Source organism: Lutra lutra, chromosome 15, assembly GCF_902655055.1.
Source record: "Lutra lutra chromosome 15, mLutLut1.2, whole genome shotgun sequence".
In the NCBI taxonomy this organism is placed as follows: Eukaryota; Metazoa; Chordata; class Mammalia; order Carnivora; family Mustelidae; genus Lutra; species Lutra lutra.
In genome coordinates this window covers 10656484-10680881 of record NC_062292.1, presented here as the reverse complement: position 1 = coordinate 10680881, position 24398 = coordinate 10656484, and the positions used below count along the sequence as shown (strand labels likewise).

The following is a 24398-nucleotide window of genomic DNA, read 5'->3' as shown; positions in this document are numbered from 1 at the left end:
TGAGGGCCCAGACACAAAACCCAGCCCTCTGGCCAAGAGGCTTGTTGGGACCTGCCCAAGTACAGAACGGCTGGGATTTCAGCCTTTAACACATGAACTTTATTAAGAAGTTGTAACAGCCAACCCTTGTAAGCTAAGAGCTTGATTTTCAAAATGGCACCAATCTTTGATCCAGTTAAATAGTGAATTTAAAACTGTGACCTTAGCTACGACCATTGAAACTTAAAACGAGATTCTGGGAATCGGTCTGTGAATAGACTGTCCGTGACACAAATGAATGACTCCGCAGGCCTTGTCTCCAACTTCCAGGCTGGCCCATTTCTACAGATAAGCATATTTACATACACATACATACATTTCTAGAGCCGCAGGAACCACGACGCTCACGGAGTACAAGGTCCTCATTTTATAGATTCGAGCATGGGAGTCCTGCTGAAGTTCTGTGTCGTACCCAAGGCCGTAGGACCTCTGACACTCCGGCTTTCTGTCCCGTGCTCTCTCCGTGCTACACACCTCCTGTGCACACACATCCTTTAACGCCCCGTGCACACACGTGCACACGCCAGTACATAGGCGTGATGTGTGGCCATGTGTTCGTGGGAAGAGCCCACGATTCCAGATTCGGGGTCACGGTCCGCCTGGAAGCGGCTCTGGACTTGGGCCTCAGTCACCCACTATTGACTTTTGACTTTAGTGACATCGAGACATGATGATCCCCAACCCCTACACGGAGCTGTAATTTCTTCAAAGCACTTCCCATCACGGATTCCTTTTTCTCTCTATGTGACCCCAGAAGGGCAGCTCTTCTGAGCTCCGATCTCCCTACTGGGAAGCCCAGGGTTGCATAGCGAGGGAGGGAACTAGGCTGGGCCCCAGCCTCCTGACTCCTGGCTCCAGGCTTTTTCTCTAGGGAGAACTGCCTCTCGAGTGAGACGCCGGACCCCAGCCCCTCCCCACCTCTCAGGGTCCCAGGGCGGGTTGGGGACCAGATGCTGTAGGGATTACGGTTGTAAACCTCACTAAAGTGCTTTGGTTTCTCCAGAACAGATAGGTACAACACAAATCCAAGGGCCGGAGCTCCAGGTGCTTCTCCAGACCCCCTTTCCGTAGCACCTGAGGGGTGATTGGGGCTCTCAGGGGACCGTAGGGACCTACTACAGTCCGTGTTTTTTGCAGAAGTTTCCCAGGAGTCCCATCCAGGCCTGTGGAGGCTGGTTTCCAAGCCCGTGGTCATCAAATTCAAAATGCAGGGAACTTCTCTCATCAGCTACTCACTATGGGAACGGCTTAGATGTTGAACGCAGCCTGATTCTTTGAGCACTGGACCCTCATCCCTGGTCTCCTGACTGCTTTGTCTTTCACTCCCAGACCCCTGACTCCATTAGCGGAGCTCACAAGAGGGAGGGGCGAGAACAGCCACGGATGCACCTGCGCACGCGTCCGTGCACCGGCCTTGGACCGCACTGCCAGCCGTGATGCGCGAATAAATCACGAGACACAGGAGCGGCTACACGGCGGCATCCTGACCTTGCAAATCAATTATATTTCTTCCCGCAGTGAGCGGGACTGTGGGCTGTTGGTTCGCGGGACAGGGAAGGGAGCGGGCGTGCGAGCCGGGAGCTCGGCGCCCACCCCGATGCGGCTGGACACGGGGTGTTCAGAGTGGGTTCGCCGGGCGCGGTGAAGGCCGTCTAACTGCCTCGAGCGCCTGCTCCGTGCCCGGTGTTAGGACATCAGCGTCCGGTTCTGCAGGGGCCCGCCCAGAAGCAGAGCGCATTCGTTTAGGGATGGATAAACCAGCTTCTAAGAATGGAGAGAAAACTTCTTTGAGAAGGTGGGTTGAGTTACAAGAGCTTCCCCTGGCTTGGATTTAGGTTTTCATCTGGAAAGAAACAGTTTGTAATTATAAAATTGTGTGTGTGTGTGTGTGTCAGGGAAATGGCTGAGTGACACCGATTGAGTTCTTACCCACAAATGTTGATGGGTATTTGCTGGAGGAGGAAGATTCTAATCCAAAGGAATGTGGTATTTCCACAGCCTGTTCCGTGACACCCGCCCCCCCCCCCAAATACTTTGGGCCACTTATTGGCAGTGTCAGTGGAGCTGCGCAAATGGCCTGGCTTCATGGGGCACAGAGTCAAGTGGGCTCTGCTGGCTGTTCTCTGTGGGGCCGGATCTTCTGTTGGCAGTGATGCGCAGCGTCCCTCTGTCGCAGAAGGCCGAGGACCCCGGGGACAGCGGAACCGGACGTTTTCAGCATCGACTAGTTGTGACAAGACTTTCCACCTGTTTCTTACTGACACGGTTTCGAGGTTGAAAGGAGATCGCCTTTAAAAGCAAGGGAATCTGTCAGCATGTGCTCAGAGCGGGCTGACATTCCGGAAGGCGGGAACACTGAGCCAACTCATGATTTCTTCTGGTTTCGGTCATGGAATGGACCCATCTTTAGTCGTTTCTTTCACAAAGTCACATTCTTTCACAAAAATCCTTTTTGGAATTTTTGGAAGCCTCCACTACACATCAGCCGTGGCCGAGGCCACAGGTCACGGTGTCTGCAGGCTCTCTCAAGCCTGGCCCTCTCTCCCACGAAGCACAGGTCTGTCACCTGCTTTCCCACAGGGACACCTACGGAAAGGGTCACAGATCAGCCCAGATGCACCATCAGCTTTAGAATCTGGAGCCCACAGAAGGGCTTCTTGCACTGAAGTCCAGGAACGAGCACAAGTTGTGTGTGTGTCAAGATTTCTGGAAGTACCTGCCCAGATGGTGTTTCTGGCCACAGTGAGGTCACTGCCACCTTCCAGGGATGCGGACTTCAAGCTTAAGGCTAATTTAGGCCCACTGGCCAGCTTCTTGCCTGCTGAGTTCCCCGCGATGGGCTGCATGGCTTCTTGTCCCAGCTGCCACCCCTGCTCCAGCTCAGGGTCCCTTGGAGGACTACCGCCGGCGTCCACACAGACTGCCCTCTGCATCTGTCACGAGCTCCCCATGTTCAGAATAGTGACTGGAGATTAAACCACACGCAGGGTGTTCTGATTTCAAAGCTGGAAGAGATGGAGGTCAGCAACAGCTTCCCTGTGATGGACAGGGGAGCCACAAGCCCGGGACAAGCCCACTGTCACCCAGTCACAGCACAAGCCGGCCTCATGAAGAGTGACCTGGATTCACTCCCTGGGAAGCAATATCTCCATTTCCCTCTTGTGGGTCTGAGTTGTGAGTCTGAGTTGTATTGTGTGGCTCGTGCCTCAGCTCACGCTAACTCTCTGGGCAGACTTCAGACAAGGAGCTTACAGATCTAGACGCTAATTTCACACAGGAAGTTTCCAGTCCTTCTGTGTGGATAATGACATGGAAACAGGTTCTCTGACCTTCTCCTTGGTCATCTGTCACCAGAACCAAACTGTGGTGCCACCTCAAATCAGGTCATTGAGCGAGGTGTTCCGCAGTGATTGGGACCACCTCGGAGAGTTGGCCAGACCTGCTTCCCTTTGTGCCCAAAGAGCATTGCCTGCTTCCTCAACCCTGGGAAGAGCCAGGAAGCGAGACAGCCCACAATTTATGACGTCTTCCTATGGGTAAGCCATACTTGGTACATGAAGATGTTTGCAGCTCATTGAGGTTTCAAGGAAAGAAAGAGAAAGGAGAGAAAAAGCCAGAATGGACAAACCTCCACATGGAGCTGGCCCATAACTTCCTGAGACACTCTAACGGTACAGCGTCTTGGAGAAGCTGGTCTGACCCGGTAAGAAAGCTCTAGGTTTCAGTCAACCCTTTGGCTACTCACGAAGTCGCAACCAGTGGAGAAACATAGGCCTGGGGAGTCAGAAAGCTTCCAGGGATTGAGATTTTAAATTTTTGTAGATGTTTCGATTTGGTCTCGCTCCAGAAAAGGCACTGGGGACCCCATGGCTGGTCCGTTGAAGGAAGGCAGTGCTGCATGGTGACCTCGGGGCCGGGGGAGACGTGCCGGGGAAAAGCTAAGTACGTGGGTTCCTCCTCAAGTGAGTGTTTCCAGCACAGACTAAAATACTCATTTCTGACAATTCCCAAATTAAAGGCTTTTCATCAAGTGGTATATTTCAGGGCAGCGACCAAAACGGATGCAAACTCTGACTCAAAAGATGGGCATTCCTTGGGGTCCAGAAGCTTCCATAATGTTTAACAAGCCCGTTCGTACAGGTGTGGGGAGGGCAGAGACGTGCCCTGAGCCTTGTGCTTGCCCTGCCGGCTGGGGTGAAGGCTGAGGAGCTGGGGGAGGCCCCACTTCCCATGGTGACAGACGACTTGTCAAGCTAAGGGGAGCACGGTCCGTTCTGGAACGCCTTTCATCATGTTGGAGCCCATTCAGCTGTCCAACGTGAGCATCTTCTCCATGTGTGTCTCTGCCCGGGGGGCAGGTGGACACGAGGCAGAGCTGGACCGGTCACCCATGGGGCTGGCTTCCAGGTGCATGAGCCATCGGGTCATTGGTGTCGGTTCTGATCAGTCAAGGACCACGTGCCGTAGGCTCACGGGACCCCCCCAGCTCCCGTGCACTGAGCCCAGCTGGGCTCCACCGGCTGCCCGGCCAGCTCTGCTGGGCTATGTGCCTCCACACGCATGCTCAGGTCTGATTCCTTGGGGGTGTGGCTGGGTCCGAGGCACTGGGTAGCAGGGACTGTCGAACCGAGAAATTGGCTCATGGTGATCTCACGGTGCACTGGAGGGCCGATCCGAAGTATACTCTGGAAGAGCCCGAGCACCCTCCCCTCCCGGCCCCGGGAGGTGGCAGGTGGCCCCTGCAGCTCCATGGCTGTTATTAGATAATCTCTTGACCCCTTGGTGCCTTGGGGTCTCATCACTAAATGGGTATGAGAATCCCTAAGGGAATCGAGGCAGGGATGAACCCCTCCCCCATCTGAGGACGAAGCCCCACGTTCCTGGGACAGCCCTGTGCACGAAACTCTGGGCTCTGGCTCTCCAGGGGGTGTGGTTCCCGGCAGGAAACCTGCCTTCTGTGGCCAAGCCGGAAAGGACCAGCCTTGTTTCTTTTGGGGCTGGAGGCCTCAGGACATGGGAGGTTGGGGACATTCTGCATTTGAGCAGCACTCTGGACCTCAAAGGCGTCGTGGGGTCCCAGCACCCTCCTTGTTCCAAACCAGGACCGCTGCCAGTCTCTGAGTGCAGACCAGCCTGAGACGGTCTCCATGCCGGGCAAGAGCCCTCACTTCTGATAGCGTCGCAGAACCACAGAACAAAAAATATGGCTCTATTGAGTGGGTTCAAGCTTTCAATCCAGTCTTTGGAATAAAAATGACTATGAGAAAGGTTTGGGGGGCCAAGAAAACCTGGGTCTGGGGGTAAAGGAACCAGTATGCACGCCAGGACTGGGAAGGAGAGGCTCTATCTGGAACAAATCTCTCTCTCAAAGCACACAGAAGGCCCGGTCATAAAGGCTCCTTCTCCTGGGAAGGTGCGGCCCCCGTTGCCTCTCCTGTTCTCTCAAGCTGACGCACCTGCCCTGCGAGGCTGCCCGCCGCCCGCGCTCCTGGCGAGAGGTGGCACGGAGTGTCACCCACTGTCCCCGCCATCTTTGGAAACACACTGGCTCGTGCCCATCGAGTCTCTCTGTTCTGTTCGAATGGCCTCACCATAAGAACCATAAAGGACAGTGAACATTTATTCAGAGGCAATACTGATTAGGGGATAGAGCTACAAACACTACTTATTTAGAAACAGCAAGTCAGAAATAGGATAAAACACCAAGAGAAAACGAGCTGTAAATACATTTCAAAAATGCATTTGATTTTCTTTTTCGTGGTGGCGGCGGCGGTGGTAGTTTCCTCTGGACTAGCACCATCTGTACACAAAGTCTCAACATAAACTGTGGATAATAAAGATTTGCAAGGCACTTAATCAGTCGCTCTGGGTCATCTGTTGTTGTGTGTCCGCTTCCGACGGCAGTCCTGCACGTGCCCTCGCCCTCCTCGCCAAGCCGGAGAAGAGAGGGGTCCCTTGCCAGTAGTTCTTACGTATCAACAAGTTCTCGCAAGTTCCTCAAAGTGCTTTTTCAGTCTCATGGGGCTTCCACGTCCCTTGGGCTTCCCAACATTTCCTCCTCCCACACGTGTGGTGTTTGCACCTTTCCTACAGAAAACAAAAGAAAACTGCCTTCCGCTCAGCGCTCGCTGCAGACTTGCACCAACCTTCGTCCTCCTTCCGCTGTCTCCGAGCCGCGGGCACCGAGGGCCTGCCGAGGGGCTGGCTGGGGCGGGGGGTGGGCGGGGGTGGGGGGGGGGGTTCCCCGGGCAGTGAGGGGAGGGGCTGGCAGGCCGGGCCGGGTCCTCATCGGCGCCGGGAGGTGATGTCGAAGCAGGTGATCATCATGAGGTGGGCCTTGCAGAAGTTGACCCGGCTCTCCAGGCGCTCGGTCACGCACTCCAGCGCCTCCAGGTACTCCAGGGAATCGAGTTCCAGAACCTGCTCCAGGTCAACTGCAAAGAAGGAGAGGCCTGATGGAGACGCGCGGGGACGTGGCTTGGGAGGGGGCCCGCTCGCTCCTGGCCCCACCGCCCAGGCCTGGGACAGCGCTGGACCGCTGCCTCCCTCGGCTGATGCACAGAATCCCCTCCTTTTGTGGGGGTGGCCCTCACCTGAGCGACATTTATACCTCTGTCTACTTCCGTTTGTTCCCTAGCAGGCTGAGAAAGCTGACCCTGTCTCTGGGCCTGCCTCTCTTCCTGCCTCCACACACGCCCTGGTGCTTCGGGAAATGATGAGGTCAAGTCCATAATAACGAAGATTGCTTGTGCTCAGAAGCGGAGATTCGGGACCCAGAGGCCATCCCTCACAGTCAGGCCCGCACGGAGAACGGTCTGTTTCCTTCAGAGCCCAAGGAGCAGGGATGTGGGGACATCCCCTCCCGTCCCCAGGCCCCTGCTCTGTCCGGTGGTGACCGGCTGCAGGATGGTGGCAGGGGGTCCAGCCGGGAGGGGAGAGGGGGGATGGCCCCGGAAGAGGACGCTGGCCCAGGACCCCCAGCTCAGCCATGCCTCCCCGTCGCCGGCACAGGTTCCTTCGAAGGGAGAAGCTCAACAGCTACTCTGCCTGCATTACAAGCCTCGAGTTTGCCGTGAGGAGTAAAGCAGCAACGAGAGGGGGTATGTGAACATGGCTCGGGAAGCAGAGCACGGACGCCACGGCGGCTGTAATGCAGGCCGTCTCTACAGGTGCTCTGGCTGAGATCCCGAGGAGTGAGGAGACTCGCTCGGGGTCACAGACAATGAGGATGACAGCTGGGAAAGAGACTGAGGGCTCTAAGTCTGTTTTTAAAAAAACAAGTAAGATCCAAGACACTGAGGAGGACCCTGAACTCCCCTCCTCGCACACACAGGCCAAGCAAATCCTCAAGAAGATGGGAGGCCGAAGGCCTTCTGCACAGCCCAGGCTGGAGGGCGCACACAGAGAACCACAAGAGACATGGAGGCACAGCACTGCAGGGAGCCCCCACCACCCATACACCTCGGCCGGACACTGGCGGCTGCTGGTGGAGGACAGAGTCAAGGGGCCAGCGGTGGATGCGTCAGCCCTGGGGCACAGGAAAGAAGCCATGGGTTAAACGTCTCTGACAAGAGGAGAAAGAAACCAGCCCTGTGCCACCCAGAGAGGGGCTTAGCTGGGACTCTCTGGATCAGAGGCGCTGGGGAGCTCAAGTGTTTACATTCAGCTCCAGCTCGACAGTGCAGAAGCAGAGCAGGGTCCAGGTGCCGGGCCAGCCTACCATCTCAGTGGACCCTGGGCCCCAGCCCACACCAGCTCTGGATGCCCTGGGGCTCTGGGACAACATCAAATGTACTAATATTCACATTATAGGGGTCCCAGAAGGAGAAGAGAAAGAGAAATAGGCAGAAAAATAATAACTGAAAACATCCATAGCTTGGGGAAGAAAGTGCAGAGAGTTTCAAATGAGGTGAACCAAGAAGGTCCACATCAAGACATATAATAATTGAAATGTCAAAGATTAAATAAAATTTTTAAAGCAAAGCAAGAGAAAAGCAACTCTTCTCTCTGAAAGAGAAACCTCATAAGACCATCAGCTGATCTTTCGGCAAAAACTTGGCAGACCAGAAAGGAGGGGCAGGATATATTCAAAGTGCTGAAATGGGAAAAACAAAAAACCTACTATCAAGAATACTCTAGGGGCGCCTGGGTGGCTCAGTGGGTTAAGCCTCTGCCTTTGATCTCAGAACACTGAGATCGAGCCCCACATCGGGCTCTCTGCTCAGCGGGGAGCCTGCTTCCTCCCCTCTCTCTGCCTGCCTCTTTGCCTACTTGTGACCTCTTTCCCTGGCAAATAAATAAATAAAATCTTAAAAAAAAAAAAAGAATACTTGGGGGTGCCTGGGTGGCTCAGTGGGTTAAAGCCTCTGCCTTCGGCTCTGGTTGTGATCCCAGGGTCCTAGGATCGAGCCCTAGGTCGGGCTCTCTGCTTGGCAGGGAGCGTGCTTCCCCCTGCCCCCGCCTGCCTCTCTGCCTACTTGTGATTTCTGTCTGTCAAATAAATAAATAAAATCTATAAAAAAAAAAAAATGCTCTCTGCTTGGCAAGATTATCATTCAGAACTGAAAGGAAATAAAGAATTGTTCAAACAAAAGTTAAAAGAGTTCATTGCTACTAAACGAGCCTCACAGGAAATGTTTAAAGAGACTTAAGTAGAAAAGGCCTTAATTATTAGAGAATTATGAAAGGAAAAAATTCTTGAGTGAAGCGAACATACAGTGAAGGTAGGAGATCAATCACTTAAAGCTCATATGCAGGCTAAAAGAAAGAAGTAATAAAAGCAATTATATCTAACAGTTAAAGGGACTCACAAAAAGATGTAAAATCAGACAACATATATATAAAATGTGGAGAGAAAAAAGTTCTTTTAGAGTATGTGCAAACTTAAGTGACCTTCAATTTAATATAGACTGCTATGTATTTAGGGTGCCATATGAACCACAAACCAAAAACCTGTAATAGATACACAAAAATGAAAAGGAAACCAAACCAAGCAGAAGACTAAAGGAAGTAATCAATTACAAGGAAAAAAAGTGAGAGAAGAAGAAAGGAACGGAGAAGAATTACAAAAACAACCAGAGAACAATTAACAAAATTGCAGTAAGTACGTACCTATTGATAATTACTTTTAGAGTAAATGGTCTAAATGATCCAATCAAAATACATAGGGTGATAAAATGGGAAAAAAAACAAGACCCACTGGGGCACCTGGGTGGCTCGGTGGGTTAATCCTCTGCCTTCAGCTCAGGTCATGATCCCAGGGTCCTGGGATCATGCCCCACATTGGGCTCTCTGCTCCACAGGGAGCCTGCTTCCCTCTCTCTCTGCCTGCCTGTGATCTCTCTCTGTCAAAAAAAAAAAAAAAACAAAAAACCCACTGATATGCTGCCTACAAGAAATTCACTTCAGACCTAAAGACATAGACTGAAAGTGAAGGAATGATAAAAGATATACCATGCAGGGGTGCCTGGGTGGCTCACTGCCTTCAGCTCAGGTCATGATCTCAGGGTCCTGGGATCGAGTCCTGCATCGGGCTCTCTGCTCAGCAGGGGAGCCTGCTTCCCTCTCTCTCTCTGCCTGCTTCTCTGTCTACTTGTGATCTCTGTCAAATAAATAAAATCTTAAAAAAAAAAAAAAAGATATACCATGCAAATAGAAGAAGAAAGAAAAAAGCCAGGGTGATAATACTTCTATCAGACAAAAGAAACTTTGAAACAAGAACTGTAACTAACTGGGACACCTGGGTGGCTCAGTTGGTTAAGCAGCTGCCTTCGGCTCAGGTCATGATTCCAGCGTCCTGGGATCAAGTCCCGCATCGGGCTCCTTGCTCAGCAGGAGCCTGCTTCTCCCTCTGCCTCTGCCTGCCATTCTGTCTGCCTGTGCTTGCTCTCTCTCCCTCTCTCTCTGACAAATAAATAAAATCTTTAAAAAAAAAAAAAACTGTAACTAACAAGAGACAAATAAGGGCATTACATAATGATAAATTGATCCAAGAGGATATAACAATTGTAAATACCTATGGACCAAACACTAGAGTACCTAAATACATAAAGCAAATATTAACAGATATAAAGGGAGAAATTGACAGTCACAGAGTAATAGTAGGAGACTTTAATACCTCACTTACATCAGTAGATAGATCATCCAACCAGAAAATTGATAAGGAAACATGGCTCTGAAGAACATATTAGACCACATGGACTTAACAGATACACACGGAATAATCCATTCCCAAATGGCAGAATACACATTATTTTCAGGAGCACATGGGACATTCTCCAAGACAGACCATATGTCCAGACACAAAAACAAGTCTCAGTAAATTTTAAGAAGGGTGAAATCATATCGAATACCTTTTCCAACCACAGTGTTATGAAAGTAAAATCAATTACAAGAAAAAAAACCCTGAAAACCACAATCATGAAAAAATCCTAAACAACATGCTACTAAGCAACCAGTGTGTCAATGAAGAAATCAAGGTGGAAATGAAAAAAAGAATACATGGAGACAAATGAAAATGAAAACACAATGGTCCAAAACTGGGACAGAGCAAAAGTAGTTCTAAGTGGGAAGTTTATAGTAATACGGGCCTACCTCAAGAAACAAGAACAATCTGGAACAATCTAATCGTATACACAAATGAACTAGAAAAGAAGAAAAGCCCAAACTAGTAGAGGAAAGGAAATAATAAAGATCAGAGTAGAAATAAATGAAATAGAGATAAAAAAAAATAGAAAAGACGAAACCAAGAGCTGGTTCTTTGAAAAGTAAAACAAAATTGATAAACTTTCAGCCAGACTCATCAAGAAAAAGAGGACTCAAATAAAGAAAATTAGAAATGAAAGAAGTACCAAGCAATATCACAGAAATACAAAGGATTGTAAGAGGCATCATGGAAAATATGCCAACAAATTGAGCCACCTAGAAGTAATGGATAAATTCCCGGAAATACACCATTTTCCAAAACTGAATCAGGAGGATGCAGAGAATCTGAACTAATTACTCATAATAAAATTGAAACAGTAATCAAAAATTCCCAACAACCAAAACTCCAGGGCCAGATGGGCTCACAGGTGAATTCTACCAAACGTTTAAAGAAGAGTTAATACCTACTCTCCTCAAACTGCTTCAAAAAAGCAGAAGAGGAAGGAAGCTTCCAAATTCACGCTATGAGGCCAGCATCACCTTGATACCATAGTCAGATAAAGACACTATTAAAAAAAAAGAAAACTACAGGCCAGTATTCCTGACCAACACAGATACTAAAGTCTTCAACAAAATATTAGCAAACCACATCCAACAATATATTAAGAGAATCATTCACCATGATGAAGTGGAATTTATTCCATGGTGCAAAAATGGTTCAATATCCACAAATCAATCAACATGATACACCACAAAAACGAATCAAAGGATAAAAACTGTGGCATCATTTCAATAGTGGCAGAAAAGGCATTTAACAAAGTACAACATCTGTTCATGATAAAAACTCTCAGGGTGGTTTTAGAGGAAACATACCTTAACATAAAAAGGTCCCCTAGGACAAACCCACAGCTAACACCATCCTCAGTGGTGAAAACCTGAGAGCTTTTCTTCTCAGATCAGGAATAAGATAAGGATGTCCACTCATTTTTATCCAACATAGTACTGGAAGTCTTAGCCACAAAATTCAGACAATAGAAAGAAATTAAAGGTATCCAGATTGGTAAGGAAGAAGTAAAACTGTCACTATGTGCAGACGACATGATACTTTATGTAGAAGACCCTACCAAGAAACAAGAGTAACAAATGAACTCAGGAAAGTTGAAGGATAGGAGATAAATACACAGAAATCAGCCGCAGTTCTATATAAGAACAAAGACCTAGCAGAAAGACAAATTAACAACTTAGGATTGCACCAAAAAGAATAAAATACCAAGGAAAAAACTTAACCAAGGAGATGGAATATCTATACTCTGAAAACTACAAAATAATTGATGAAAGAAATTGAATATGACATAAATGGAAAAATATACCATGCTCATGGATTAGAAGGATTAATATTAAAATGTTCATACTATCTAAAGCAAGCTACAGATTCAGTTCAATCCCTGTCAAAATCCCAATAGTAATTTCACAAAACTAGAACTGAGCTAAAATTTGTATGGAACCACAAAGGACCTCAAAAAGGAATCTTTTAGAAAGAAGAACTAAGTTGTAGGTATCCCAATCCCAGGTTTTAAGCTGTACAACAAAGCTATGGTAATCAAAACCACGTGATATGGCTCAAAGATAGACCAATGGGGGCACCTGGGTGGCTCAGTGGGTTAAAGCCTCTGCTTTTGGCTCAGGTCATGATCCCAGGGTCCTGGGATCGAGCCCCGCATCGGGCTCTCTGCTCGGCAGGGAGCCTGCTTCCCCCTCTCTCTCTGCCTGCCTCTCTGCCTACTTGTGATCTCTGCCTGTCAAAGAAAGAAATAAAATCTTAAAAAAAAAAGACCAATGGAATAGATGGGAGCCAAAGGAATAAACCCATGCTTATATGGTCAATTAATCTGTGGCAAAGAAGGCAAAAACATACAATGGCGGAGAGATAGTGTGTTTTCCTAAAATGGCAGTGGAAAAACTGGACAGCTATATGCAAAGAATGAAACTGGACTATTTTCTTACACCACACACAAAAATAAACTCAAAATGGATTAAAGACCTAAATGTGGGACCTGAAGCCACAAAACCCCTAGAAGAAAATAGGTGGTAATCTCTTGGATATTGGCCTTAGCAACATTTTTCTAGGTATGTCTCCTGAGGCAAGAGAAACATAAGCAGAAAGTAAACTACTGAGACTACAGTAAAATAAGAAGCTTCTGTTCAGTGAAGGAAGCCAGTGACAAAACAAAAAGGCAACCGACTGAGTGGTAGAAAATGTTTGCAAATACACCTCATGAGGGGTTAATAGCCAAAGTATATAAAGAACTTGTATAACTCAACACCATAACCCACAAATAATCTAGTTTAAAAAAATAGGCAGAGGATCTGAACAGACTTTTTTTTCCCTGGGAAGACATGCCAGGCAACAGACACATGAAAAGAAGCTCAACATCAGGGAAATGCGGATCAAAGCCACAGGGAGGTGTCCCCTTAAACCCGTCACACTGGCTATTCATATACATGTGTGTATAGCACACGTGCACATACACACACACACATACGCTCACACACACGGGAATATTACTCAGCCATAAGGAAGACCAAGCTCTTTCCAACCGTCACAACACAGATGGACCCAGAGGGCATTATGCTAAGAGAAAAACAAATACCATTTGATTTTATTTATATGTGGAATTTAAGAGAGACTGAAAAATGAGCAAACCAGAAAACAAAGACAGACCCATAAATACAGAGAACAAGCTGCCGCTGGTTGCCAGAGGGAGGAAGAGGGTGGCGGGATGGGCCGAGCAGGGGAAGGGAACTTGGGCCCGCAAGTGTCCAGCTACGGAACAAGTCACAGGGACACCTCAAAGGTGGCATCAGAATTAAGAATGAAAATAAAACTGGTTGTCAGCACCTCGATTTCTATGCCAATATTCGACTTACCACCCACACCTGAGAACAGTCAGTGTGCAGCCTTATTGGTTGGTCCCCCCCCCCAATTCTGGGTTTCATCTCATCTTAAAGGAACGATCTCTGTTTCTCCTTCCATGTGGCCTCCTGTTCATTCCCTTTATCAGCGTCAAACAGTCGCTGATTCTTGATACACATGAAGGCATGAAGAAAGCGACTGCTTCCCGGGAGCTTGCACACGCCTGTGCTGGGGCGTACACTTGCTCTCATCCCGGAAAAAAAACGTGACTTTGTCAACACCGTTCTCGAGCCTGCCTTTGGCATAAATAGTTTTCAAAAAATAAAACTTGAACACAAACTGTGCAAATGAAGTGGGGGGGGGCTGCCCGCATGGGCCCCCCGGGATGTGAACTGCCTGGGATTCATGAACGGAGGAGACGGGAAGCCACGAGTGGGAGAGAGGGAAGGCCTGAACCCCGTGTTTGTGCCGCGGCCAGACATTCGCTGATGTCCTCACTCGTGTCTTCTCCCCTGCCAGTGCCTGGGGAAGCAGGCACGAGGGAGCCGTCTTCTATCTGGTTCAGCTGTGGGATAACAGTAATAATATTGCTACCAGATAGCATGCCGTCATATGGGCCCAGCAGCGCTCACGCCTCACAACACCCTATGGAGCAGGCCCCATTATGTCTCCCTATTTGACAGTTAAGGAAATCAAGGCTCAGAGAGGTTAGGCGCCTTTCCCAAGGTCCCACAGCTAGCATGTGAGAAAGCCAGCATCCAGTCAGGTCCATGTGGCGGTGGTCGTCCCACATGACTGGTGTGCCGGGGACAGGGGTGAAGGGAGGCAGGCACAGGGAGTCTGGGGGGCTGGCGAGCATTGGACAAGGGAAGGAAAGGAATTTTAATGGCAGTCATGCATTTCATTCACGGACTAAGTCTTCCAATGTTGCGTTCCTATCAGTGAAACAGCTGGGACATGAATTGAGCTCGTGTTTTGTGATAATATGAGACAGTTGAATCTGTCAGAGAGAGCCACATTGTTCTGGATTGTTCTGAGATGGTTACTGTCATCCCGGGCTTTCTGATGAACAGAAATAACACAGCAAACACTGTTCTCTCCCCCTCAAAAATGTTTTGCTTGCTTTCTGGGTTCTTTGTAAGGCTTTTCTGGGATTGCGCACTCTACCCTATTAGGAGCTTCCGAAAGTCTCGTCTAGTTCGGGTGAGACATGCAGTGTGATTTTGTGGCCTAGGAGCGGATTTGTACCTCATTTTCAAGTCTGGGGATCTTCTGCTGTATGTGGGGAGTGGGGGCGGTCTCATTCTCAGGTGCTTGGGACTGAGACACGGGAGAGGAATTCCTGCAAGAGCATCCTGGCTACGCCTTTGCTGCCTGCCCCCGCCCCATCTTCCCAGCAGAGCGCGAGGCTGTGCGCCCCCAGAGCCTGGCACCAGCTGTGCAGCACCGCCCCCCCCACCGTGGGCCCGGTGACGGGGAGGAGCCCGGGGCCTTACACTCGCTGAGCCACTTGCTGGGGTCCAGCATCAAGTACTGCTTGGTGACCTCCAGCTCCTTCATCAGCCACTCGTACTTGGCCCGGACCTCCGCGATTCTCTGCTGGCGATGTTCCAGAATCTTCAGTTTCGCGTTGAAGCCCGTGACCTCCTAGACGGCAGACGAGTAGGATGGAGGTGCATGGACAGAGGGAGGAGGGGGGCCCCAGCTTGGACACGAGCCACCTCCCGCCCCTTGCCGGGAAGCTGGGGGGGCCCCGGGCCCTCCCGGCCACGTCTGTGCCTTCTGCCTGAGCCCGATCACACGACCGCAGGGTAGGATTGTCACGGGCATTTCTTCCATTTAGGAGGTGGCTGGGGTTCCAAGCTGGAGCCAGACAAGCCCCCAGGACCAGCAGCTTCCCTGGGCTTTGAGCCTTCGGGACGTCTGGACAGAGAGGCTCAGAGCTCTGTGGCTGGGGCAGAGCCACCAACTCCCGCGCGCCCCAGAAGCCCGCGGGCAAGTCTGCGTGGGTCTGAGCACACGGCCCGGGGTGCAGGCAGGTGCAGGGGCGGCCGCCCCCGCGTGGGGACCAGACGGCTCACCTTGCTGCCACCCCCGCGTCGCCGCTGCAGCCGCTCCACGTCGTCGATTTCATAGACTTTGATCTCAAAAGGTTCCCCGAGGCCCCTCTGGGTGCTGCGCAGGGGGCCATCCACCCAGCGTACCCCGCTGCTGCTAGCGGGTTTTCTTGCAGGGGACGGGGTGTCGAGGGACAGTGCTGGGATGAGCCTCCGTCTCTGAGAACCTAAGGACAGAACGAAGCCCAGAGTTTATCTCTTTGAGGATCGGTCTTTCCAAAGTACGTATTTTGTGATGCGTGTGCAGGGATGCACGGGCAGGTCTGTGGCAGGCCTGACCGTGGACTCTCTACCGCCTGGCCTCAACAGTGACTCCCTTTATCTGCCTTTCCTGCTCCCCTGGCTTGTGCTCCCGATGCCTTGACCATGGTGGCCTCCACACCATCCCACGTGCCCCATCCATGCCCCCTGAGGCTGGATCGTGGCGCCTTCCCCACGTCTGAACGCTGTCCACGCTTCCACCGTGCAACCCCACTCGGGACTCGGTGGTTGGCCTCGGTCACCATCCGGCTGCATGCCTCTCCTGCTCTTTTCCCGTTAGGGGACAGGCCTCCTCAATGCCGCTCGCCCCTCCCCACCACACTCGAGCCTGCGTGTCAGCGAGTTCCAAGAGCACAGAAGACGGGGGCTGATCGAGATTTAATAAAAGAAATCCCCCTGACTGTGGATCGTCGTAGAGAAAGGAAGTCCTATGACCACCAACATTCCTTATATTATTTGCGTTGTTTCCTGTGACGTGAGCATTGGAGAGACGGTGGTGGTGGTGTGCTACCCGGCCCCTCGCCTGGCTTCTCTGTGAGCCCGGCCACGTCTCCCGCTCTCCAGCTCAGTCTTACCGCCTCACCACACTCTGGCTAATCCCAGGCACTTTCCACCAACACAGGTCTCCAGGAAGGGGACCCAGAAGGTGAGCTTAATGACACTTGGCTGTTCCTCGTGCTACAAAACCCTCAGAGTTCAAGGTTACCCTCCTTGTGATCGATTTCTAATTCATTTTTCAACCAAAGCATTACAGTTTCTCAAATTCACAAGCAGGGCGATACCTGCCCATCTCCTTGGCAGTTATAAGCGATAACTGCCCATCTCCCCTGCAGGTTCAGACATCCCCAGGAATATTGGTACAACCCAGCCATCCAGCTAAGAGTTTCCTTTGTGGAGTAATATGGCTTCTCTTAAGCTGCTTTTGATTTATGCCACTCACGTCTGACGGCCAGCATGTCTCTTAATAAACACCTAAATAAGTGGGACAAGGTCACCTAACCTGCAAAGCGCTTACATCCACTGCCACGTCCATCCTGGGGCTCCGAATCCCCGTCCGCTCCTCGCAGACATTGGATTCTGCTGGCGCTCAGTATCAGACCCATCTCTGGGCCCGAGCCTGGGGCTTTCCTACACCGGGGCCTCTGACAGCCTTGCCCAACAGGAGAGCCTCCGAGGACGGCTTTATGGATGGAGGCAGCCCTAGGCAACGGTGGGTACAGAACCTGCTGGCCGCTATCCACACAGCTCTGTACCCCAGCACAACAGCCGAGCCCCAAAACCACAAGTCTCGAAGAAAGAGGAATGGAGGTAGAGAGAAAAGACTGGACTGGTCTGTAGGAGGCTCTCAACGAGAGTGGGGGAAAACATTCTACCCTTCTAACACCCGTGAGCATGCAGCTGACATCACAGTGACCCGGGTTCCGGGGCTCGGCGGGGGTAGGTGGTAGGAGGAAGGTTGGCCAAGCAAGTACTGGAAAGGCCAACGGATTCGCCCCACCCCCACCCCTGCAGACTCTGGCTGGGATACACTTTCTTGCTATTTTTAGTGACTAATATCAGTGTGTTTTAATGCCCTGGGCCCTGAAAAGACCCACCCCATCTTTGACTTCCCAACAAGCCAGTAGCGCCAGTGCAGGAGGGTTGTGGTTTCTGAGGGCCCCACAGAAGGGCACCAGACGGTGAAGGCCAGGTTGGGGGGGGCAGGACCCTGCACCCCCCCTCACGCCCGTCAAGGCACAGACTGCACGCGGGGCTCTGCATCAGACGGCCTCAGTAAAAAATGTGCCCTTCGCTCAAGAACACAGAGGTGAAGTGTCTATGGAGGCCCCTGGAGAGTGGAGCTGAGTCCCCCATAGCTCACACTGTTCTCGCTCCTTCTGTCTCCTCGTCCGGGCCTCTCCTGGTGCCAGTTCCCCTCACCTGCTCCATGGCTACAGGGCCACCAGCTCTGACCTGGGGCCTCTCTTGTCCTCACCCATCAGAACTCCCTGTCCCTTGTCACCCCAAACTCCGCAAGTCAATGGCCTTTGTTATAAGTCTTTGGACTTTTTACTTGCCTTTTGATAGATTCCTGGAGGTGGAAGACATTCTGACAGCGTGCATTTGGGGCACCAGCGTGCTTGGTGTCTGTGTTAGTGTGCTGTGCGTGTGTGTGTGTCATGCAGGTGCACTGTGTGTGTATGCATGTGTGTGTGTAGTGCTAGTGCACTGTGTGTGCAGGTGCACTGTGTGTGTGTATGCACGTGTGTGTGTCGTGCTGGTGCACTGTATGCGCATGTACATGCATGCGTAGGCAGGGCACAATGCAGGCCCGGTGGTGGCGGTGCGCGCCCCACTCTCCGCCGTTAACGACACCAGCGCGCTCCATGCCACTGTGGGAGGGCGGCCGCAGGGTCTCGGGACCAGCAGTCCCACGTGTTGGTGTCCGCAGCCGCCAGGGCGCGAGCCTAGCGATGGTGACCCAGCCCTCGGAAGCGCGCGGTGGTCACTAAGCTGGGTCACCGAGCAGCACCCAGCCCCGGGGGCTGGGGTGTGGGTGCGGGGACACGCGGAGGGCCCGGCGCCTACCTGAGTTGGAGCGCTTCTTCGGGGCTTTGAGGCTGCGGCAGCGGCTGCCCACGGAGCTGCTGTTGTCGCTCGTGGAGTCATGCGCCGACGAGGCGCTGCCGGTGGCCTCGCTGTCACGCAGCACGCTCTCGTAGCCGCTGCTGCCGCCGCTGTGGTAGAACAGGGCGGTCTTGCCCATGGCGGGCGGCAGCTCCCCGCTCAGCACGCTGCTGTTGTCGCTGCCGTGGCCGCTGCTGCAGCGGTGCGGCCGGCGGGGCGGCGTGACCTTGCTGTAGGGCGAGGGCAGCGGGGGCGCGGCGGGCCGCTCCTCACCCGGCGCCCCCGCGCGCCCCTCGGCGCCCCGCGCGCCCGCGCCGCCCTGCAGCAGCTCGGAGATGCGCCCGTTAACGGCGCGCGGCGGGGGCTTGCAGGTGGGCCCCGCGCCCCGGCTGCGGCTCAGGGACTGCGTGGACCAGGAAGTGGGCTTGGCGCTGGCCGCCAGGCCCGGGCTCTGGCCCACCGACTGCGGCAGCGACTTGGTGGAGAAGCTGAGCGTCTTGGTGGTGGCGGTGGCCAGGCTGCGTGCCTTGGGGCTGGCCAGCAGGAGCTTGCTCACCGCCGAGATCTTGCACGGGCCGGCCTTGGGCGACGCGGCACCGGCGGCGGAGGCCGAGGAAGCAGCGGGGGGCGGTGCGGGCCCCGGCGCGGCGGGCGAGGCCCCAGGGGCAGCGGCAGCGCGGCCTGGGCTCCTGCCTGTGCGGGGCATTGTGCTGTCCTTGCCCGCGTGCGACCGCCAGCTGCCCGCGCACAGGCTCTCCGCCCTCTCCAGCGACAGGCACTCGTAGTGGCTGACCGTGGCCCGGCCCAGGGAGTTGGTCCTGCTGGCCAGCTGCTCCAGCTTGGCACTGAAGAGCCTGCTGCTGCTGCTGGCCTCCTTCACCTTGCCGCCGGCCTCGTCCGCAAAGGGAGCCAGGAAGGGCGCCGGGGGGTGCAAGGGGCTGCTGGTGCCACTGCTGCAGGCGCTGTGCTGCGGGCTGGCCCGGTTCTTCTGGTCCAGGCTGGACTTGCGGACCGGCGGCAGAGGGGGTGTCCCTTTGGGCCGAGCCAGGACACCATGCTTGGGCGACGCCACCTTCCTCTCCAGGGTTGCCTTGCACCGGGGCACGCCCAGCCCGTTGGTCTCCGCAGCGCAGTGGTAGAACAGGCTGCCCAGGTCCTCCTGTCTGCTGGCCTTCTGGAAAGCCCGGGGCAGGCTGCTGGACTTCAGGCTCCTGTTGGGGTGCACTGGGCTCTGGGCGGCCCCGCCAGGCAGGGCCGTCTCACAGCCATCCACAACCCTCCTCAAGTTGTCGCTCCCGGGCGAGGCAGACACTTCCCCGCTACTGCTACTCAGCCTGTCCCCGGGGCTGGCCTTCCTGTCCTGTTCTGCCCCAGCCTCAGGCTTCGGGGGGCCTGGGGCAGCCTCACCCCCGGTCCCCTCTTCGCTGGGATAGGCACTCTCTTTTTTGACCTCCTCTTCCCGTTTTAGCCAAGGGTCCTCAAATTTCATCTCCACCTTTGCGCCGGTCTCCCTGCTCTCCGGGGCCTGCACGGCTCCCGGCGCCGAGCTGAGCACGGGGGCGATGGGCGCCTCGGGCTCTTGGGCGGGCCGGGGGCTCACGGCGATGCAGGGATAGACTGTAATGTTGGTCTTCATGGGGATGTAGCCCTCGCAGCCGCCCAGATTTGCGGTGTTGGAGATGGTGACCGTGGCCTTGCCCAGCGTGGAGCCCTTGCAGCCCTTGATGGGGGCCGCCTTGCTGAAAGCGTCCTCGCCCGTGTCGGACAAGATGAGCAAATTGTCGGGCCCCACCTTGGGCTTCTCCCGGCACACCGCGGTGCCGTTTTGGAGGCTGCCGACGAGCTCCGAGGCCGGGGGCTCTGCCATGGCCTCCCCGGGCCCAAAGCAGGTCTGGGCGACGAAGCTGTGGCAGGACTGCTCGCCGTCGCTCATCTCGCTCAGCCAGGAGCTGATGGACGAACGTCGGCTCCCGGCCTGGCCCGCCTTCTCGTCCAGGGTCCGCTTCGGGAGAGGCAGGAACTGCGTGATGCTGACCTCGGAGACGGGCGCCGCGCCGGAGTAGCACTCCAGGTCCTCGCTGATGCTGCCGATGATGCTGACGGGCCGGGAGCCCGAGGCCAGGGCCTGCACGGAGCAGTCGCTGTTGAAGCTGATGATGCTGGTGGGGCGGCCGCCGTCCAGGACGCCGCTGATGGTCAGCTCCTCCACCAGCGTGAACACCAGCTCGTCCTCGCCGTTCAGCTCCAGCGGCTGCTGCACCGTCACCATCGTGGTGCTCAGGATCTCCTTCTTAGAATCTGGAGACGTGGCGGCTGGAGGCTCATCCTCGCCAGGGCTCTCGGGGAACCCCTCGCTCCCGGCGGACATGGACTTCTTCAAAACCTGGGGGCTCATTCCGACCGGGGGGGTGCGCACCTCGGGCAGCAGCAGGGACTCGCTGGAGACCGGGCCGGGATCCTTGCTCGGCGGAGGCAGGGGCGCGGGAGCCGGCAGGACGCCCTTCTGGGTGTAGACCTTGCACCTCTGGGAGGGAGAGCTGGCCGGCTTGTACTCGGAGGTCTTGGACAGGCTGGCGACACCCAGCCGCGGGGAGCCCATGGGCCTGGGCTTGCCTTCCACGAAGCTGCAGGAGCTCAGGCTCTCTCGGCTGCTCTGTGGGCTGGACGTGCGGCTGCCGGAGATGCTCCTGGGCGAGGCCGGGGTGGGGCTTCCGGGCAGCGCGGGACCGGGCGCTGGGCCAGGCGAATGCTTTCTCTGCATCTTGGAGGCGGGAGGGTTGGGGCCTTCTCGGTCGGTGCATGGGCCATCAGACCCATTATCTTCCTTATCAGACTCACAGAGCAGGTCCGCCCCGGCCGCCTGGCTCAATGGGGGCCCCTTGCTGGCCTGCTCTGCCCCGAACTGCACGGGCAGCTCTTCGAAAGGGAACTGACTGGGCTCTTCGCTGCCGTCGATGCAGCCCAGCCTCTCCTGCAGCTCCGCGAACGTGTTGCACTTCAGGCAGTCCCTTTCTGACTTGCTGCCCGCGGCCCCGCTGGCCTCCGCAGGCCGGCTGTCCCCCCGGGCCTTCTGTAGGGCCGGCACGATGGGGACGAAGTCGGGGGGGCCCTCGTTGTCTGTGAGCTCCTTGTCTGAGAGGGCCGTGCCATTGGGCCCGATGTAGATGACCGTGTCGCAGGACTGCTCGCTGCTGGAGGAGTAGTCCGGCTCGCTGGGCAGCTGAGGGACAGGGAAGTCCGGGTCCACCGCGGCCCTGGCCTGGAAGGGCCGCAGCTGGGTGGGCCTGCGCATCCGGCCCTCTTCGCAGGAGCTCTCGCCGCCAGAGGAGCTCGACGTGTACTGTGGGTGAGAGGAGGGAGGTTAGCGGGGTCTCTCCAGAGACCGCCCTCCCCGTGAGCCCACAAGTGGACCCCGTGCAGGCCCCCCCAGGCCGCCCCGGTCGGTCTCCCTGTGCTGGGCCATTTCTCATGGTGCGCAGGCCAGTAGGCCCCGGCCTTGCACGCCACGGCCCCTCATTGGAAGAACAGCCCCTGTGTGGCCCGACGGGCACAGAGCCTGCTCAGGAAAGGAAGTGACTGGCCAAGGCCCTGTCCGACATCTGAAAGGCTGAGGGGTCCCTGCCTTGGCAACTCTGTCCCCCAAAATGGAGAGATACAAAAAGGAGAGGAAGAGAGCTTCCCACTTCACCCGCTGGCTCAGTGACCACAACCATGATGGCTTTCTGACACGCTCTCGTCACACCCCCAGTGCTCTGGCCTTGCCTCCGAGAGCACAAGCTGGTCGTTCCCAGCAGACCCCATGCGTCAGCCAGAGACCACTGGGTTCACACGGCAACACCCAGGGGCCTAGAAAGGATTCCCGGAAACGCAGGGGAAGTAAGTAGGGCCGTGTGAGCAGGGAGCGGACAAGCCCCTTCGGGCTCAACCGCCTGAGGGACACAGCCTTGACCTACGGGGGACCAGGGTGGGGAGACAGATGTGGAGTATTTCTCAGCCGCCCCCAATTCTTCACCGCCAAGGAGCAGCCGTCCCTCCGAACTGTCTCAGAGCGGGCCCAGCGCTCCTGGGTAGGGGCCAGCCTGGATGACCGGCGGCCGTCGGGGGGAAGGGACGTTGCCGGCCTGACAGCCGTCCTGCTCGGAGTGGCTGCCAGGCGACGTGGGCAGCACCTCACACCCCTGCCCCCGGGGCTCGGGGGTTAGAAAGACCGACCCGCTCCGGGGTCGGGCTCCAAAAACGCCTTCCTCCACTGCACCCCGCTCCCCGGGAGCGCCTTACCTTCGTTTTCTTCTTCTTCATCCTCAAGACCCTGGAGGCAATCTGGATGGTGGACAGGGTTTCGGCGTAGCTGCCAGCGGCGGCCGAGATGTGGGCGATCATGGTGGTGCGGCAGTTCACGTTCCCCAGGGACTCGCGCAGCAGCATGGTGAGCTTGCTGTCCCTGCGGACGGAGTGAGGAGGGACCGTTAGCACGCCGGGCCGCAGGGCAGGGCATCGGCCACCGCGTGGCTCTTGTTGTTGTGGGCGGTAGGTCCCCCCCCCCATTTTAAAAAAAACGGCATATGAATGAGCCTCATCTTTTTGCACGGGGCTATTTGTAGCTCCAACCCCAAGGACGGAGTCCGTGCAGGCCACCTCTCGTATGTGCTGTCCTGCTGCCTGGGATAGACCCGTGTGTCCGCGTGCACGGGACATCGTGTCTAGTGGGACCTGGGGACAGGAACGAGCGGAAGGAGCAGGACAGAATGGCTCTGTGGCTGGCAGCTGGCAGGCTGCACACACGACCCCTCACGCCAGCGGTCCCCACGGCGGAAGGCAGCCTGCCAGCCACGAGCCCGCACGGAGGAGCCGAGTGCTTGCAACGTACACAGCTGGTTTGCACAGGGCTGCAGGCCCTGTATTACCGTGGTCTCTCTCTCTCGTGTTTGCACACGGCGGGCATGCAGGAAAAGGTATATGGATTCCTGATCACAACACAGACATGGCCCCACGCACTCAGCCGGCCAGCCACGGAATGCGGAACTTTCTAGAAAGCCCTCCTCTGGATGACTCTGCAGGTGCCATGTGGGGCCAGGGCCCCGAGGAGTGATAATGAGGCCCAGGAGTTCATAGATGGTGTTTCCAGGCTCTTCAAAAACTAACCTGGAGGAATGGCTCCTGTTTTTCCATTCCTGCCCTCGTCCCAGCTCACTCCCTGCCTTGCTTTTGAACGGCTTCTGCTTACATCGTCATCAGTGGTCACCCCTCAGCTGCCGCCAGATGTCATTTCTGCCCCAGAGCCTTCCCTGAGCCTGAGGGCAGAGGCAGCCTCTGTGTTTCCCGAGTCCTGCGTGCATAGCTGTGCGTCATGCTCGTGACACCAGGTGCAAGGGGCCTGTCCCCCCACCCATGTCCCCACCGGGCTCTCTGCCAGCTACCCCTGCTGAGCTCCCTGGAGAGGGGTTGTCCAGCTTGGCAGACCCGGGGTGAGACCAAGCCGCTGTCAGCAGAGATTAGGCCTTGGACACGGGGAAACCATTTCACACATGACCTGCGGCAGGCCTCTAGGGAGGAAGACCGTGGTGGACGAGCCGCTGTTTGCCTTTCCACCTGGAACCAATTAAGGTGTCTGTTCGGGAGGCTGGGCTCGCTGTGGCTCAGTTACAGGGCAATTTAAAAGAACATTGGGGTTTCCTCTTGAGCGAAATTGTCAGTGATAAAAGTAGTGCAAGCAGAGTGTTCTGGGCAGAGTGTTTCAGTCTCTCAAACTCGTAGGTTGAACCCCAACCCCCAGGGTGATGCCATTAGGGGGTGGAGACTTCGGGAGGTGACTAGTC

General features: G+C 54.8%; 1 protein-coding gene across 1 annotated transcript in view; it reads right to left on the bottom strand.

Moving 5' to 3' along the window:
• Positions 1-5641: 5641 nt before the first annotated feature.
• The window catches only part of KIF26B (kinesin family member 26B), a 417933-nt gene continuing 399176 nt past the window's right edge, over positions 5642-24398 (bottom strand). The window contains exons 11-15 of the mRNA XM_047703850.1: positions 22861-23023; positions 18544-21922; positions 15679-15881; positions 15094-15244; positions 5642-6473 (exon numbers count right to left, since the gene is read on the bottom strand). Of these exons, the coding sequence (XP_047559806.1) occupies positions 6325-6473; positions 15094-15244; positions 15679-15881; positions 18544-21922; positions 22861-23023 (4045 nt within the window). The 3' untranslated portion in view covers positions 5642-6324. The remainder of the gene's footprint in view (positions 6474-15093; positions 15245-15678; positions 15882-18543; positions 21923-22860; positions 23024-24398) is intronic.